We start from the raw sequence: 17,492 nt of genomic DNA, 5'->3' as shown, positions 1-17,492 counted from the left end.
TTGAAATTTAGTCTTTTAAAAATCCGTCTCACACAGTATAGTCTCACTCTTTATGCGAACAATTTTTTAACATAGAGAAAACTATGGAGAAAAAAATCACACATGATGTATCTATGTACTTTATGGCTTTAACAAATTCTAGCAATTTGCCATTTTTGCTTCTAATCTTTTTTTTAAAAAAATAAAATGTTAATAGTACAGTTAAAGACTCTGATATAACTCTTCCTAAACTCATTTTCGTCCTTCCATTCCCAGAGGCAATAATTATTCCAAAATTGGTTTGTATCATTCCTGTGTTTTTATACTTCTACTGCATATGTATATTCATAAACAACATTTGTTATTTTTCTGTGGAGTTTTTAAAACATCAAATGAATGATATCACACTTAATGTAATATTCTACTACCTGTATTTTTTTGCCTAAAATACTCTGCATAATATTCCATAACCTGTTTCTGAGCTTTCTCCTTGCTTACATAGGTGGCTCTAATTTATTTATTTTAACTCTGTATAGAACTTCACTGCATGGACACAAGTTATTAATAGTCCTGTTGATCAACATAGAGGTTGTTTCTAAATTTGTGATTGCAGAAAAATGCGACCACAAGCATTCTTGTACGTGTCTTCTTGAGTAGATGTGTGAGAGTTTCTCTAAACAAGCACTGTCTAGTAGAAATAAAATGCTAGCCATATATATAATTTAAAATTTTCCAGTAGCCACATTTTAACAAATTAAAAGTAACAGGTTAAATTTTAATCCTAATACTATGCTGTATTTAACCAACATATCCAAAGTATTATAATTCCAGTAAGTAATCAGTACGAAATTGTGAATCAGATACTGTATATTCTTTTTCTTATACTAAGTCTTTTCAATCTGATGTTTATGTTTAAATTACATCTCAGTTTTTCAAGTGCTCAAATAGCTACATGTGGCTAGAGGCTACTGTAACAGAATGCAGCTACAGGCTATGTGCCTAAAGGTAGAATTGTTGAATTGTAACATAAGCAAAGTGACTGTATGAAAGTTTCCATTTCTGTGCATCCTTGCCAACAATTCAGTATTGACAGATATTTTAATTTTGTAAGTTTGATGGGTGCCAAATATCTCATTTTTTTGTTTTTTCCCGACCAGTCATGAAGCTGAGCCTCTCATCATAGAGTAATTGTCTGTTCAGGTTTCCTCTTCCATGAATTGCCTCTTCAAAATCTTTGCCATTGGGGGATTACTGGTTTGTGAAGGTTGTGCACATAGTCTCGATTACTGTTCCTGATTGGATATGTTTATTGCAAATACATTCTTTAAGGCAATGGCTTGTCTTTTTAACCACCTCTATCGTACATTTTTTTCTGCATAAGTTTTTTTAAAGTTGTTATCAATTGTTTTCTTTTTTGCACTTTTTTTAGTCATTTTTAAAGAAATTCTTTCCTGTATCACAGTCATAAATATATTTTTCTATAATTTCTCCTAAAAATTCACTTTCACACATTTAGACCTTTAATCTAACTGTAATTTATTTTTTGTATGAAATGAGTCCAAAATCTAATTTTTTCCCAAGTGGACAATTAGTCAACTGTCCCAGAAATGACTGTTAGTGATCTTTTCCCCATTTGTAAGATCTGCCATTTCTGATTATATATATATAAAATATCATCAACATCATTATGAATTTATTTGTTTCAGGGTCCACATTCTATTCCAGTAGCCTAACTGTTTCTCCCCAACTCAATTGCATACTTTCCTTAATATCTGTATCTTCAAAATAAGTTTTATTTCTGCTTAGGAAAGGCTACTAAATTTTTTCTCCCTTAAAACTGTCTTTGCTCACATTGGCTTTCTCTTATCTGTTTCCTATAAATTTTAGAATCAGCCCATAAAGTTCCATGAAATACCCTGTTGGGATTTTTACCAGAAATGCACCAAATTTATGAAGTGGTACATGGACACTTGATAAGTTCCTATTTTTCACTCTTCTCATCTAGGAACACAGTATAGCTCTCTGTTGATTCAGGTATAATTTGTCCTTCAGTATGTTTTCTAATGTTCTCTATAAACGGGCTAGTACATCTTTCATTTTTAATGAGATTTATCCCTAAATACCTTTCAGGTTTTGTTACTACTATGAATGGCATTTTATTCTATTAACTATTGATTATTTCTAGTATAAAGGAAAGCTATTAATTTCTGTTAATTCTTTTAACCAAAACATTTCCTTAATTCTCTTTTTATTTCTACTCATTGTATTCATATTCATTGGAATCCTATGAAAACAAAAATATATCTGTAAATAAAGATGGTTTTGTGTTTTCCATTTCAATTCCCATACCTTATTTTTTTTTCCCTATCTCCTGTTAATGGCTATGACCTCTAATGCTATTTTGCATTGTAAAGGTAAGCACGCTTCTCCCTGAGGTTTAGCTCTTAAATGTGATCCTCTCTGTAGCATTTGAAGGGCATTGTTTGTAAAATCAAGAGAGGAGTTTCTTTTATTCTTAGTTTGTTAAGAGTTTCTTTTTAATCACTAACAACGAGTATTGATTCTCAAATGCTTTTTATGCACCTATTTGAATCATCATATAGCATTTCCTTGTATCTGTTATGTGAAGAATAACACTAATACCCTTTTGGATGTTGAGCCATCCTTATGTCTGTGGAATAATCCCTCTTATTGTGATATATAATATATACATTGCTAGTTTATGGACCGTGGCTATCACAAGCAATGTACCTTTTTAATCACTTTGGGTCTCTGTTTTATTATCTGTACCTACTCCTGGCTTATAAGATCACTCTGGTGTTTCCTCTTGTTTGGAAGCCCCTTATTCTGTCCCCTGACCTCCTGGGAAGTTTGAACACCAAGTATGAAGGCAAATAGATTGACCTAGGTGACCTCTGAACAAGACGTTAGCAAGGAAACCCCTTCCTCCTTCAGTCTTTGATGAGATTTTCCTTGACTTTACTTCTCTTAGCCTTCCCTCACCTGGGAGGAAGAGAACAGGGAGTGGCCCAGGACAAAGTGATCAAAAGACCCCCTTACCTGCTTTTGAGGTCAGCATTAATCCATTCTGAAGCTGAGTGGTCAGCCAGCTCACCACACATCTGAGGGAAAACCTGCAATAACACATTGTTTTTGCCTGAAGTTTTTCCTCTGTATAGCTCCCTGGAGAGCCTGTGCTGGCCATGGTAGCTAATCTTGGGGGTTCCTGGGAGCTGGCAAAAGGTCAGCTCAGTTGAACAAACAACTGATGTAAGAAATAATTCTCATTGCCCAGACTTGTGTTCACTTTTACAACAATACAGGCACCATGAAGACAAAAACAGCATGACAAGCATCTGACTGCAATCCAGTCTTCTTTCTCAAAGCCCTTTCTCTCTCTTGCACATCCTGAGAGACACCAGCTTAGGCAGCCTCTTCCCATTGGAAAGGCCCTGAACCAGCCCTTCTAGAAGAGGATCAATTAGCAAGCCAGCATTAGATTGTTCTGTATTCCAGGCTGTAGCGGTGCAAGGCGCTCATTAATAAAATAGACACAGTTACATTTAATATGCATTCATAAAATAGACAGAGTCAATGGAAAGACTCAGAGAATCAATTATTTGTCATATTGATTATGATCTTTTTGCACAAATTGTGGGCTCTGTTTCTGATAATGAAGACTAACTTAACAGAAAGAAGACTAAGAAGGATTACATCACCAGATCTCTCAGTTCCAGAGCACTTCGCTCTCCATCTAAGCTTCAAATGTTTGTTTCCTAGAGAAAACCTGCAGTAAGCCATGAAGAATCCTTTAAACATTCACTCCCTCCTGGTTGCAACAGATGAGGCAGGCAAATTACTGGGTACAGAGATAAGTTTGAGGGGCGGGAGACCCAACATTGCTTAAAGGTTCTCTTTGAAGGAGGATATGAAACAACCGATAGTTTACAGAATAGAGACAATGTCTTAAGAGAACACACACCACCCTACACACTATTCCATCAGGTATATCCTTGGTCAGATGTCTACATTTCCAAGCAAGAAAAGTCCTGCTACTTATGCTGGTGGGAAGTAGACTGGGACCTGGGCTACCATAGGCATTAGATCTACCCCTGAGGAGCTGAGGGCTGTCTGCAGGAAAGCGTTCATGAACCTGCACATCCTTGGAAGGAACTCCTTCAAACCCCACAAACACAACAAATTTACAACTACATATGGAATAATTCCCTCAGAAAAACAGCCTGAATACTGGATGAACAGAGCCTCCACAACCAAGGGTGAAAGGACAGCATCTGGATGGATAGGAGAGGGGGAAATAAGGTCTTGCCAAGGAAAACCCCACATCCCAGCCACATCAATCCACAACCAGAAGGGATCAAAAAGGTATTAATATTTTCCCTGAGAAGCAACAGACTCCATATCAGGCACTTCAGCCCCTAGATCAGACAGAGGAGAGATAAGCCCCCAAAACATCTGGCTTTGAAAATCAATGGGGAGTACACCCAGGAAAACTAGAGTTGCAGGGGAAAAAAAAAAAACTCTTAAAGGGTTTGCACAAAGACTCCCTCAACCCAAAACCATTGCAAAGACACTAGATTGAAAAATGCATGAACCATAAGTAAATAGGGCCTACTTACTAATCTTGAAGCATCTGCCAAAGAGGCAGGAACCACTTAGGACATTCCCCAGGGACTGGGTCACTAGTGAGAGCCATTTATGTGATCTCAGGCTACCCTGATAACACGAGCACTGGCAGGCACCATTTGGAATACTCTATCTAACCTGCTAGCACCAGTGGGCATGCCTTATCAAGAGCCCCGCCCATGTCTGCACGTGGCCAGACCTCACAGTCAACTGAGCAATAGTCTTGCCCACCAACGTCCCACGGCAGCCATGGACTCACCACAACAGAAGGGCGCACACAGCCCACACAGAGGACACCCCTTAGCAGCTGGCTTTGGTGGTCAGGCAGGATTGTACTGCTAAGCCTCACAGGACATCTAAATAAAGTCACTCCTTCAAGACAGGGAAAAAATAGTGGATTTACCTAATACATAGAAACAAACAGAGAGTTAAGCAAAAGGAGGAGACAAAGGAATATGGTCCAATCAAAAGAACAAGATAAAAAACCTAAGAAAAAGGACTAAATGAAATGGAGGTAAGCAATCTGCATGATAAAGGGTTCATTTAATGGTCTTGAAGATACTCACCAAACTCAGGAGAAGAATGGGTGAACACAGTGAGAACTTCAACCAAGATATAGAAAATATGAGAAAGTACCAAACAGAAGTTATAACTGAACTGAAAAATGCAGGAGAGGAGTTCAACAGCAGAGCAGACGAGGTGGAAGAACGAATCAGCAAGCTGGAGGACAAAGTAACAGAATTCACCCAGAAAGAGCAGCAGAATGAAAAAAGAATTTTAGAAAGTGAAGATACTTTAATGGGCCTTCAGGACAAAATCAAGCAGAATAAATAACATTCACCTTATAGGGGTCCCAGGAGTTGAGAGAGAGGAAGGACCAGAGAAAATACCTAAAGAAATAGTGGCTGAAAACTTCCCCAGTCTGGGGAAAGAAACAGACATCCGGGTCCAGGAAGCACACAGAGTTCTGAATAAGATAAACCCAAGAGACACACCCCAAGACACATTATAATTAAAATGAGAGAGAGAATCTTAAAAGCAGCAAGAGAAAAACAACTTATTATATACAAGGGCAACTTCGTAAAGCTATCAGCAGATTTTTCAGCAGAAACTTTACAAACCAAAAGGGAGTGGCATGACACACTCAAAGTGCTGAAAGGAAAAAGCTTCCAACTAAGAATTCTCTACATGCAAGTTGTACGGGATCACTGAGAAATTCATGAACTACAGATCAGCAAAGGGAGTAAGTCTGACCTCCCTCTAGATGTCAGGGGAACTTGAAAGAAGGGAGTGAGACCTGAGCAGGATTCTGAAGAAAAAGTTGAACTAGCTGAGGAAAATAAATGGAGTGGGGGAGATATTCTTGGTTTGCGTGGAAGAGGAACAAAAGTTTGAAGACGTAATTGAGTGCAGAATGTTAACATGACATGAAGGAAGTTGAGTATAGAAAAAATACACAAGGGGTTCGTAAGATACGAGCCAAGCCATAGAAGATCTTGTAAGCGGATAAATTTGACTTCATGAAATACAGAGCCTTATTAGAAAATCTATCAATTCAGCTGCTATCAGCCACAGGATTGAGTGATGCAAGTGAGGGGAATGAGATACTTGACTCCAAGTGCAAAATTTTAGGAGACACAAAAAACTTAGGAATCAAGATAAATAATATTCTAATGCAGCATTTTAAAGACAAATCAATGTTTTTTAAAAAGTCCATGATGAATAAAATGTTGAGGTTTTAAACAAAGGCAGAATCGGTAACAGTGGCATGCCAAGCCATTTTAAAACCTAAGACAAAAGCAAAAATAAGTAATACCTTATCCTCTTTTTGGAAACTCAGAACATGTATTAGAATATTAAAGGCTCTGAAAAATCCTACAGAAAAAAATCCTATTCAACTTTTTTTAATCCTACAGATTCCAAATGTATTTACTCACACAACCTTTTTGCAAACAACATCTCTTATTACTGCAGAATATTTTTCAGGACAGGCCAATATACTCTAACTTTTTAAAAAACTGATAATGAAACCAAGGCATTGAGAGTCAGCAAGATCTTTCATGTTAACTAGGAGTAAATCAGTGAAAAATGTAGTAAATGTATGAGTTCTTTCCTTCATTAATAAGTGTGGTACAATGGATAATTTAAAACCTTTCTTTATTTTACAGACTTTAAGTCACTATTATTATTAATTCATCAAGAACTGTCTATGAATATGACTGTATAAATTGTAAGGGACTGGGTTAAACCTATGTTGACTTCAAGGTAAAATATTATCTTTGGTTTCTGCTATTTTGATTACTGTATTGGGAAATGAACACCCAATAACCTGATCTTGCTGTATATAAGAGGTAGTAAAAGCTGGACAAAATACAAAAACAATTACCTGAGACTCTAGAGATGGAAAAAAAGCAGGCAATTTTTGGAGGAGAGTTGAAATCTGCTGCAAGGAACACAATGGGAAACAATAACTTCCTCTATTTTTTGTGGCTTTCTTCTGAAGGCAGTAACTTGAAGGTGGATCAATAGAAAGTATATAATCTAAACAACAGGGAAAAAATCAACATAGCATCATGGATACAGGAAACAGCTTCAAAAGGTCTGACACATAAGTAAATGCAGTTAAAGACAAAGAGGAGAAAGGAAGAGGAGCAGAAAAAATATTTTAAGAAATAATGGCCAAAACCTTCCAAAATTAGGTAAATGACTTAAATTTACAAATTCTGTACTTTCATGAAACCCAAACAGGATAAACTTGAAGAGAACCATACCTACTCACATCACGTTCAAACAGTTGAAAAACCGAAGATAAAAAGAAAATCCTGAAATATGATTTCTGAAAATGACACATAACATTCAACAATTATTTGAATGATCATGATTTCTCATCAGAAACCACAAAGGCCAGCACACAGTGGTAAAAACTGTTCACTAAGAATTTTGTATCTCACAAAAAATATTTTTTAAGAATGAAGGTGAAATGAAGATATTTTCAAATAATGGGAACCTAGGGGGATTCATTGCTACCAAACTTGCACTGCAAGAAATGTTAGTGAGTTCTTTAGGCTGACGGAAAATGATACCACAAGAAAATTCAAGTTAAGAGTAAGTATAGAGATATACGTACAAGACGATTTTTTCTCTTAATTTCTTTATAATACACAGATCGTTGTTTAAAGACAAAATTTTAACATTGCCTTATAGAGTTTACTATGTAGGTAAATGTAACACATATGACAACTACAAAATAAGCATGGTGGGGCATAAATGAATGGATCTACACAATTGCAAGGAATGTATATATATTTATATATGAAATGATATAAAATTAATTCAAAGTTACTAAGTCTAAGATTCATTCTAAGACCATGAAAAGCTATGGATGGATATGTAATTCCTAAAACATTAACTAAAAATATAACACAAAGAAGTATAGCTAAAAATCCAATACATAACATTAAAATGGAATTCTAAAATACATATAAATAATGTAAAAGAAGGCAGAAAATGAATAATAGAGGAACACTGAACAGAAGGGACAAACCAAATAAATAATAAATTGGTAGACTCAAATCCAGTCATATTAATAACTTCATTAAATGCTAGTGGACTAAACGTAACAAAAAGTATCAGACTTGATTCTTTAAAGGCAAAACTAAACCTATGTTGCCTACAAGAGATGTATTTTAAATATAAAGACACAAAAATTGAAAGCAAATACATGGAAAAGATATACCACATAAACAGTCAAGATAAGAAGCTGGAATGATATATCAATATTAGATAAAACAGACTCTCTGATAAAAAGCATTGTCAATGAGAAAGAGAAGCATTTCATAATGTTAATGTTATCTATTAATTTTTTATCTCAATTGAGAAGATATAGCAATAAAAAAATGGACACACACATCCCTAAGTGTCTCAAAATAAGTGCAGCAGAAATTGATAGACTTAGAAATAAACAATCTCATAATCGTAACAGAAGAATTTAACAACCTTCTATCAGTAATTTATGGAATAACGAAACCAAAAAAAGTTAAAAGTAGAATCTGCTATTGATCATCTTCACTTACATTGTACTTAAAAAACACGATAGCCAACAATGGCAGAATACACATTGTTTTCAAGTGCACATTGATCGTTTACAAATGTAGACCATATGTTAGGTCACAAAGCAGTTTTTAAAAATATAGAAGGATTCAATCCATACAAAGTATGTTATCTTATCCCATTGGAAGCAAATTAGAAACCAGTAACTTAAAAATATCTGAAAAACTTTGAAATATTTGATAACTAAATAAAGCACTTCTAAGTAGTCCAAAGGTCAAAGAATAAAACATAAAGGAAATAAAATATTTGAACTGAATGATAATGAATATACAACATACCAAAATTTGTGGGATGAAGCTAATGCAATGCTTCCAGGGAAATTTATAGCATTAAGTACTTAGGAAATAAGAAATCTAAGGTTCTACTTTTTAAAATTTGAAAAAGTAAATTAGAGTTCAAAATTTGTAAAACAATGTCATTACATCAACATCCCCAAATGGACTACTTTGATGTAAACCCTACAAAATATGTACAGGATCTGTATACAGAAAAACAATGATACAAAACACTGACAAAAGAAATCAAGTAAGACCTACATAAATATGCATGGATTGGAAGACTCAGTCTTATTAATATGTCAGTTCTCTCCAGATTTAGCTGTAGTTACAATGCAATACAAATAAAAATATCAAAAAAAAAGGTTTTTTATAGATAATAATAAGCTGATTCTAAAATTTATATGGAAAGGCAAAGGAATTACAATAGCCAGAACAATTGTAAAAAAGAAAAAATTGGAGTATCCCACTATTCAATATCAAAACTTATAAATCTACAGTTATCAAGACAGTGCAGTATTGATAAAAAGACATACACGAATCAGTGAAACAGAATAGAGAGTGTAGAAATAGATCCCACAAATATAGTCAACAGGTTTTTGGCAAAAGTGCAAAACAAATCAATGGAAAAGAGACTTTTCAACAAATGGTGCTGGAGCAACTAGACATTAACTTAATGTTCATACAAAAATCTGTACACAAATGTTTATAGCATTTTAATTTATAATTGTCAAAAACTAGCCATGACCCAAATATCCATCAACATGTGAAAGAATAAATAAATGTGATATTCTTTGGTAAATTTAATGCAGTATTATTTGGGCATTAAATGGGAATGAACTACTAGTCCACACAAACACATGGATGATGCTCTGGACTGTTACGTTATGCTGAGTGAAGAATCCACACATAATCCAGTACACAGTGTATGATTCCATTTAGGTAACATGCAAACTAACCTACAGTGAGAAAAAGCAGATTAGTGGTTGTCTGTGACCGGGGGTGGAGGGAAGAATGGACTGCAAAAGGCGTAAGGAACCTTTTGAGGATGAGGAAATATTCTATATCATGAGTGGAGTGGTACCTTCATGGGTGTATGTAACTGTCAAATTCATATACATACTTGAAATGGATATAGTTGTAAATAAATTATTTATCAAGTTGACAAAGAAAAGACATCTCTAATATCATTTTGCTTTCTTGTAATGTTTTTCTTTCTCCTAAAAATGCATGAAGAAAACATTTTTTGTCTAATAAAGTGATCTGCATCATCAAGTCACTGATGTATCATCTTTCTAGAGCTTCTTCTCCTCTATCAGTTTCTCCATCTTTCTTCTTTCACTAACTCCCTTCAATACAAGTCGTGCAAGTGTTTTGGTGCACTAACCTCAATTATGTAGTCAGACGTTTAGTAGCTGTTGCCCAGAATTTGGTGTTTCAGGAGATAGTTATCCCTGGAATTGAGCTAAACTTTTTGAGTCTTGCATTTTTCCATCCTTTATATCCAGGTGTTACTGGCTCAGACTCGGAGCCCAGTGCAACTAAATTATTGATGCTTTGAGAGATCCTCTGCAGGGCTAGATTGATTTCGATGAACCAATTGGAACTGCAGGCCAGGCTTGCACAAGAAAACCTGTCAACCAGGAATTTTGTCTTCAATGCCCAGCACTTAAGAGTCATGAACTGAGAAGTGGGCTTAGAGAATGCTCATCTAAACCATGGCTTCCATTTAACCTGACCTTCCTCAAGTCATCTACCAGACTCTTCTTGAACACTCCAGTGATGGGGAACTCACAGCCAGGTTCTTTGTCTTCCTTATAGTTAACCATCTCTCTCTCCTTTGAAATTTACCCCTTATTTCATTTCTGGCCTCTCTCCCCAGTCCATGGGGTGCCCATAATTCTCATCCCAACCCCCAACTGCCCACAGGCCCTGCTGCACATCTAGACAGTCCCCACCAGAGGGCACTCCAAGCACCACTCAAGTCTCTTCCCTCTGATGGCTCTTCGTCTGTGTCCACTTCTTTGCCCTGCCGCAGGTAGACCCTGTGACAAGGGGTCAGCCAGACAAACTAATTCCTGCCAAGAGATATTTAACTAAGTGTCAATTTCAGGTCACTTGGTGCTCTAACCCAACTAAAAGAAGGAAAATACCTAGGAGTAGAATTGCTGGGTTATGCAGTAACCTATGTTTAACATTTTCAGGAACATTTCAGAAATTGCCGCTCTTTTCCCAAGATGCTACACCATTTCACATTCCACCAGCAATGTATATGTGTTCTGATTTCTTCACATCCTCATCAATCTTCATTACTGTACATCATTTTGATTACAGCCACTCTGCTGGGTGTGAAATGGCATCTAATCGTGGTTTGGTTTTTTTTCTGAACATTTTTTTATTGAGTTATAGTCATTTTACAATGTTGTGTCAAATCTAATCGTGGTTGTTGATTTGCATTTCCCAAATGATTAATAATATTGAGCATCTTTTTATGTCTTTATTGGACATTGTGTATTTTTTTAAAGAAATAACTATTCCTTTGTCCATTTTAATTGGGTTATTTATCTTTTTATTATTGAGTTGTAAGACGTCTTTATGCATTCTGGATATAAGTCCCTTATCAGATGTGTGATACCCAGTCCACGGTTGCCTTCTTACTTTTTTGGTAGTGTCCCTTGAGGAACAAAAGTTTTTAATTTTGATAAAGTCCAACTTGCCAGTTTTCACTTTTATTGCTTATGCTTTTGTGTCATATCTAAGAAATCATTGCCTAATCCAACATCATAAAGATTTATTCCTATGTTTTCTTCTGTGGGTTTTATAGTTTTAGCTCTTATATTTAGCTTTATGATTCACTTTGAGTTAATTTGTGTTTATTGTGCAAGACAGGGATTCAAATCCATTCTCCTGCATGTGGATATCCAGTTATCTCAATACAGATTTGCTTAAAGAATAAAAAATTTGATATGACATGTCTTCAGTGATTACCAGGCACCTGGGTTTTTTCCTACAGTTCTTATAGGCTAAAGAAAAATAATGAATCTATTAAAGCGGTGCAGGGAAGAACAAATCTGCTTTTACCTAACATATTTTTATAGCTTTCAGAATGGAGGAGAGATGCGTTAGAACTGTTGACAATGTGTGACGGTGTGTTTCAGCTACACAAGGCTCTGCTAATAACTCTGCTAGTAGCTGCACTGAGAAGACCAGATAAGGACTAGATGGAACCCCCAGAGGCCAAATGACTGCTGTACAGAAGGCTACAGGGCTTGTTTTCAACTTTTACATTTCTCTATCCCAAATTTTCAATAAAATGTGTTGGGAGTTTTGTCCATATTTAAAATTCATCTCTAGTTTCATAACGAACAAAATGAGGGTCTAGTTTATGTGACTGCCTCTGTGAAGCTTTCCCAGACTCCTTGCAGATACCATCTCACAATTTTCTATTTTCTCCTTCTGGTTTTGTTGTTTGTTTTGCTTTGCTTTTTCGTTTCTTCTGCTTTCCCTGCATTATTTTGGGATTGAGAATTTTTTTTTGTGATTGCTTTTTTTTTCCCACTACTAGTTTATTATTTATATATCTCCCTTTTTACATTGTTGTCCTGAAGTTTATACAACACACCTCTGAACTTAACACAGTTTACAGTCAAATGTATACTCTATATCGTATATTGTAAGAATCTTAAAGGAGTCAACAAAATAAGTTAACGCGTTAACGAATTAATTAACAAAATTTAATTGATTTTATGGTACTTGCTTTCTAGTCAGTGCTGGGAATAATGCACCCCAACAGGACCCTCTTCTTTGGGGCCTCTAGAGTGAGGAAAACAGAGCCGGTGAGGAGGGAAACCCCGCCAGATGCTTGTTGCTCTGGCTGCTCTCCTCGCCCTTTGGCCTCACTGAACTTGGATGCTGTCACAGGCTTCTCAGAACAATTTCTTCACCTCTTTCTCACAAGTGTCACTGCTGCACAGAACTTAAACCTCTCTTTATGAGGTGTGAGGACAGAAATACAATTAAATTACTTATTGTAAGACACAGCCATATGGCTTTTGTTTAAAGAAACTCTGCTTCTTCCCTTATTAAAAAAAAAAAAAAGGAGCTCCAAGAAGAGCATAGTCTCTCTCTCAGAGGACAAGGAAGGGAGCTGGCTTATATAGACCTGGACACCAGGGAAAGGGGAGAAGCCCCCTCTGTCAGGGAGAGGCCTCCTCTCTCAAGGCCCTTTGCCTCACTCTGCTGCCAACCTTTCCCTACCCTCGCCCCATTCCTCCCATGTAACTCCTCGCCTGCCTCACCTATTCTCTCTGTTCCCCTCCTCCTCCCAGCCAGCCTACCAAGTGGGAGAGGATACTGCATATCCTTACCAAGACTCTGACTACACTGAGCAAAGCCAAACTCTGCACCAAGGTGGTCAGGACAAGAGGAAGTAACACAGCTTAATACATACTTTAACCTTCCCCCAAAACATACTTCACTCATCCAAATTCCAAGCTGTGGTTAGCGGGAAGAAATGAGATGCAACACAAATAGCACAGAAACTTTGAAGATCACAGCCCAGTAGACTGATAGAAAGAGCAAATCTCTTATTTAGAAATCAAATCCACTCAATGGCTATTAAACCACCCAAGCACCCACATTACCATCAGGCAACCTGCCTCTTTCATCATGGGATAGTATACATGCTGCAAAACAATCAGCAGCCTCCTTTAGAAGGTTTTGCTCTACGTTTATTGTCACCCTGCTTATGTGCTATGCCTGGACCTCAGCCCACAGCCTATTAAAGAATCGAAAGGCCAAGCAAGAAAGGAAATGACTCTTCCTAAGTCCCTTCCTTCACATCCAAGAACTTTCTCCCTTCCTTCTTGGTGAAATTGCCATTAAGTTACCATAGAAAGTCAAGACAGCTATTACAAAACTACAGGGAGGCAAAACCATAGGCTTATTCATTAGTTTTTGAAAGAGTTTAAACCACTTAAATCATTATTTGATTGCAAATTTCTTATTAGAGGTCCTCTCTCCTGAATACAGCAGAACCAATGTTGCCCCTTATGAAGATGTTAGGGATGAGGGGAAGTTGTGATGTGAAAACACAAACATCATCTCTGATACATCTTCATTTTATCAAATAGGTTCATGATAAGGGCATCAGTCAGTTCCCCATCCCAGCCCCCACCCCACAGGGAGGGAAGCTGGTTCCACCCAACGCACAGGACAATCAGTGCGTATCTGAATTGTGGCACAGCACTTAAACGCTGGCTATTTTCATCCTGTGTGAGTTCTTCAGAAATCCAGTGGCAGCCCATGAAAGGGAAAGAATCATGTCTAATTCAACAATATCCTACCACCCTTTACCATTTTTCATATAAACACTCAATAAATGATTGTTGAGTGAATGAGTGTATTCAGGCCTTAAATTCACACCTACCTTGTAGGCTCTGCTGGGTCTCTCTTATAAAATCTTGCTGTGCTTTAAGAAGAGAAGACTTCTGATCCTTAGAGTCAAGATAAGACGGTTGCTCTGACCAGCTATGCGACACCTTGGAAGGCATGTTAACACTGGGTCTCAGTGTCTCCATCTATAATATGAAGCAGTGGGACTAGCTGATGACTTAAATGTGCTTTGGCTCTTTAATTCTGAAAACAAACAAAGCATTACAAAACCTCCTACAAGGGCAGCGGGAAAACATTTCCTCCATGAAAGTTTTGGCAGGAGTCAGGCATAGTATCTAGTTAGCTAAGCCAGTCAAATTTCAGCACCTCGTTTCAAAAACCACTCCACAGAAACCTAAATTAACCATATTTTTGTTGCACTCTAGCTTTAGGAGAAGAGAGAAGTATGTCTGGGAACAAGCAAGACTTCAGACCTTTATTGTATTCCATCTGCAAACGCATTGTAGCCCTAAAAGAGAAACTGGGTTGAAAACTGTACACTGCAGTCATCGAGAGAATATTTAAGATTACGTGAAGCTTATTCTACACTATATTAAATTAAGAAGGTTCATGATCATGATAACTTGAAAGGACGATAAAGTTCCTTACATTTCCAAACGTGTAAGTTACCTTAGTAAATCAGGGTTGGTCTAAATAAAATTCTGGAGAGAACCCTCTAGTGGCAAAAACATGCAATTGCTGAAGAGCAGTTTCGTTGAGATTTCACACACCAGGCAAATAAATAGTTGCTACCCTTTATTGAGCACTTACTACATTTCAAGGACCAACCCAATGTTTCATATGGAAATAAGATAAAGGATTTCATAAAGGCAGTTTTCAATGTCATGGAGAGAATGGGAAATCTTTTATTTCACAGAACCCACGCTACCCCTTAAACTTTATTTCACTGAATGTGTTTTCCCCACTCTCCTGTGTGCTCCTGAACACTGGGGGTGGCATCCAGTCTTAGCATGTTCTCCTGCATCTTTACTGCACCTGCCTGGAGATCTGAGCTGTGGCTGACAAGCTCTATAAGTTATATTTCTCTTTTATTTTCAGCTCAGAGTCTTGAATGTCAAATTGGCAAAATGAAAAGAAGAGAAAAAGGAAGCAACACAAGCAAAAAAAACAGAAAAAAGGGTGAACAAACACAGATTAACACCTTATGAAAATCTTCATGAGTTTCGGGATCTTTTAATTAAAAAAGGTTACTTAACATACATGATTCGAGAGGCATTTAATAAACAGTAAAACACGTATTTATATGATGACAATTTGTATTCTTCAGTAATCTACATACTCTTCAGATCTTCTGAGTGCCTTGTGTGTTTTATCTAGTAAATTTCAGTTCTTAGCACTGCATCTGACAAAACTGGTTCTCACTTCTCCAAGGGGTCTGCTACATATTACCAACACTTGCCACAAACCTAGACCTGAGGAGGCAAATATCACCATTATGTTCTGAAGACGAATGTTCAGCCCCTTCCTTAGAGAGCCCAGCCTCAGCACCCACGTGATGGTGACCCCTCCACAGAGGTCACAAATTCTAATGTGTACCAGCTGATCATCCCAGTTCTTAGCAGGCTCTTCTGGCCAAGATCCTGTGACGTTTTAAAGGAAGCTAAAAAAATGTAGAAATCTAATTTTTAAAGTTTGGAAATTTTGAATATATAAAAAAAAAAGAAAAGAAAACCAAACTATGAGTGAAACACTGCTGGAGCCAAAAGACAGGTTTTCTTCCCAGAGATGTCCCTCCGGTTACAGTTTTCAGGCTCTGTCCCCAGGACTTTCGAGGAATGATGTTCAAGGTACCCCCAAGACATGCCTTCTTGATTAGATCCGGAGGACTGTGATGCAGAAAGTCCAGAAGAGAAGAGTTGCTGGGTGCTTCTGTGATGCTTCATTTTCACTGTACATGTCTCCGCAAGGCAAGTGGCATATGCTCTTACTCGGTAATTTTCCTCATCTAACACTTTCATTATTTGGATATTTCCACCAGTTTCCAACAATATGAGAGCTTACAGTGTGTTGTGAAACACTAATCCTCTCTGCAGTCAACCAGAGTCACGTACTCTTCTTTGTGTTCACTAAAACCTTACCTTCAAAAAAACCCACCCGAGTTCTCTGGGTTAGGCTATGATATCTCTAAAAGAAACCACGGACTCTTCAGGAAGACAGAGGTACTGGGACAATGCACAACTTTGAAATCGGGTCAATGCCTCGTTGCATTTCAGCACTGCGAAGAGAGAGCTCCTCTATTAAAAGTCTACAATCATTTCACATCTTTCATAATTAACTAAGGAAAAGGAAGATGTGACTGGGTTTTCATTTGGGATAAGATTTGCTCTGGGTCTGTGCAGCTTCAGAATTTCAATCTCTGCTGATTTGTACAGGGCTCAAATGCACCCGTTTAACAAATTCTACAGGCACTATCCTCAACTCAAAACCTTCTCGACGACAGGGGTACTTTACATTGACACAGAAAAGATACAAAGCCACATGTACTCGGGTCATTCAAAGAAAAAGACATACAGGGAAGTTCGCACTTTCTAGGAGGAATAGCTAAGCAGCAGGTGTCTGTACGTGGTAAAGGGTCTTGCTGAAGCTTCAGTAGGAGATTAGGATAGAGATCCCCAGGAAGGGAGGAAGGAAACTCTAAAGGGACCAAGGCAGACCTTTAGGCTGGCTGCCAGAACACGAGAGACCTACTATTACATATACACAGCGGGAAGTTACATGTTCAGCAGCTTGATGGTTTTTGACAGGATTGTTGAACAGCCTGATCCCTTTTCCATTTGGTTTCTTTAAAAGATGAATGGAATGAGAGCTTTCCGAGACTTGGGGTAGTCCTCAAACATCTTGAGGTAGAACCTAAAAGACAAGAAAGGAATAATTATAAATATAACCAAACTGTGGTCAACAACTGAGGTTTCATCTGTCTGAAATCCCTGACATAAATCAGCCCCCAGTTATTCAGAGCCTGACTTTTCCAGATGGCCATCTGTCATCTTCCTCTGTCCTGTCTCCAATCTGTTTTAAGTGCTGAAGTGT

General features: G+C 37.3%; 1 protein-coding gene across 1 annotated transcript in view; it reads right to left on the bottom strand.

Annotated features, from left to right (window-relative positions):
- Positions 1–15,619: 15,619 nt before the first annotated feature.
- SRD5A2 (steroid 5 alpha-reductase 2) overlaps positions 15,620–17,492 on the bottom strand; it is a 37,421-nt gene continuing 35,548 nt past the window's right edge. Inside the window, exon 5 of the mRNA XM_006197250.4 lies at positions 15,620–17,312. Within this exon, the coding sequence (XP_006197312.1) occupies positions 17,246–17,312 (67 nt within the window). The 3' untranslated portion in view covers positions 15,620–17,245. The remainder of the gene's footprint in view (positions 17,313–17,492) is intronic.

The sequence above is a fragment of the Vicugna pacos genome, chromosome 15 (assembly GCF_048564905.1).
Source record: "Vicugna pacos chromosome 15, VicPac4, whole genome shotgun sequence".
NCBI lineage: Eukaryota > Metazoa > Chordata > Mammalia > Artiodactyla > Camelidae > Vicugna > Vicugna pacos.
Note: the sequence above shows the minus strand (reverse complement) of the source record. Positions and strands in the feature narration are given on the sequence as shown.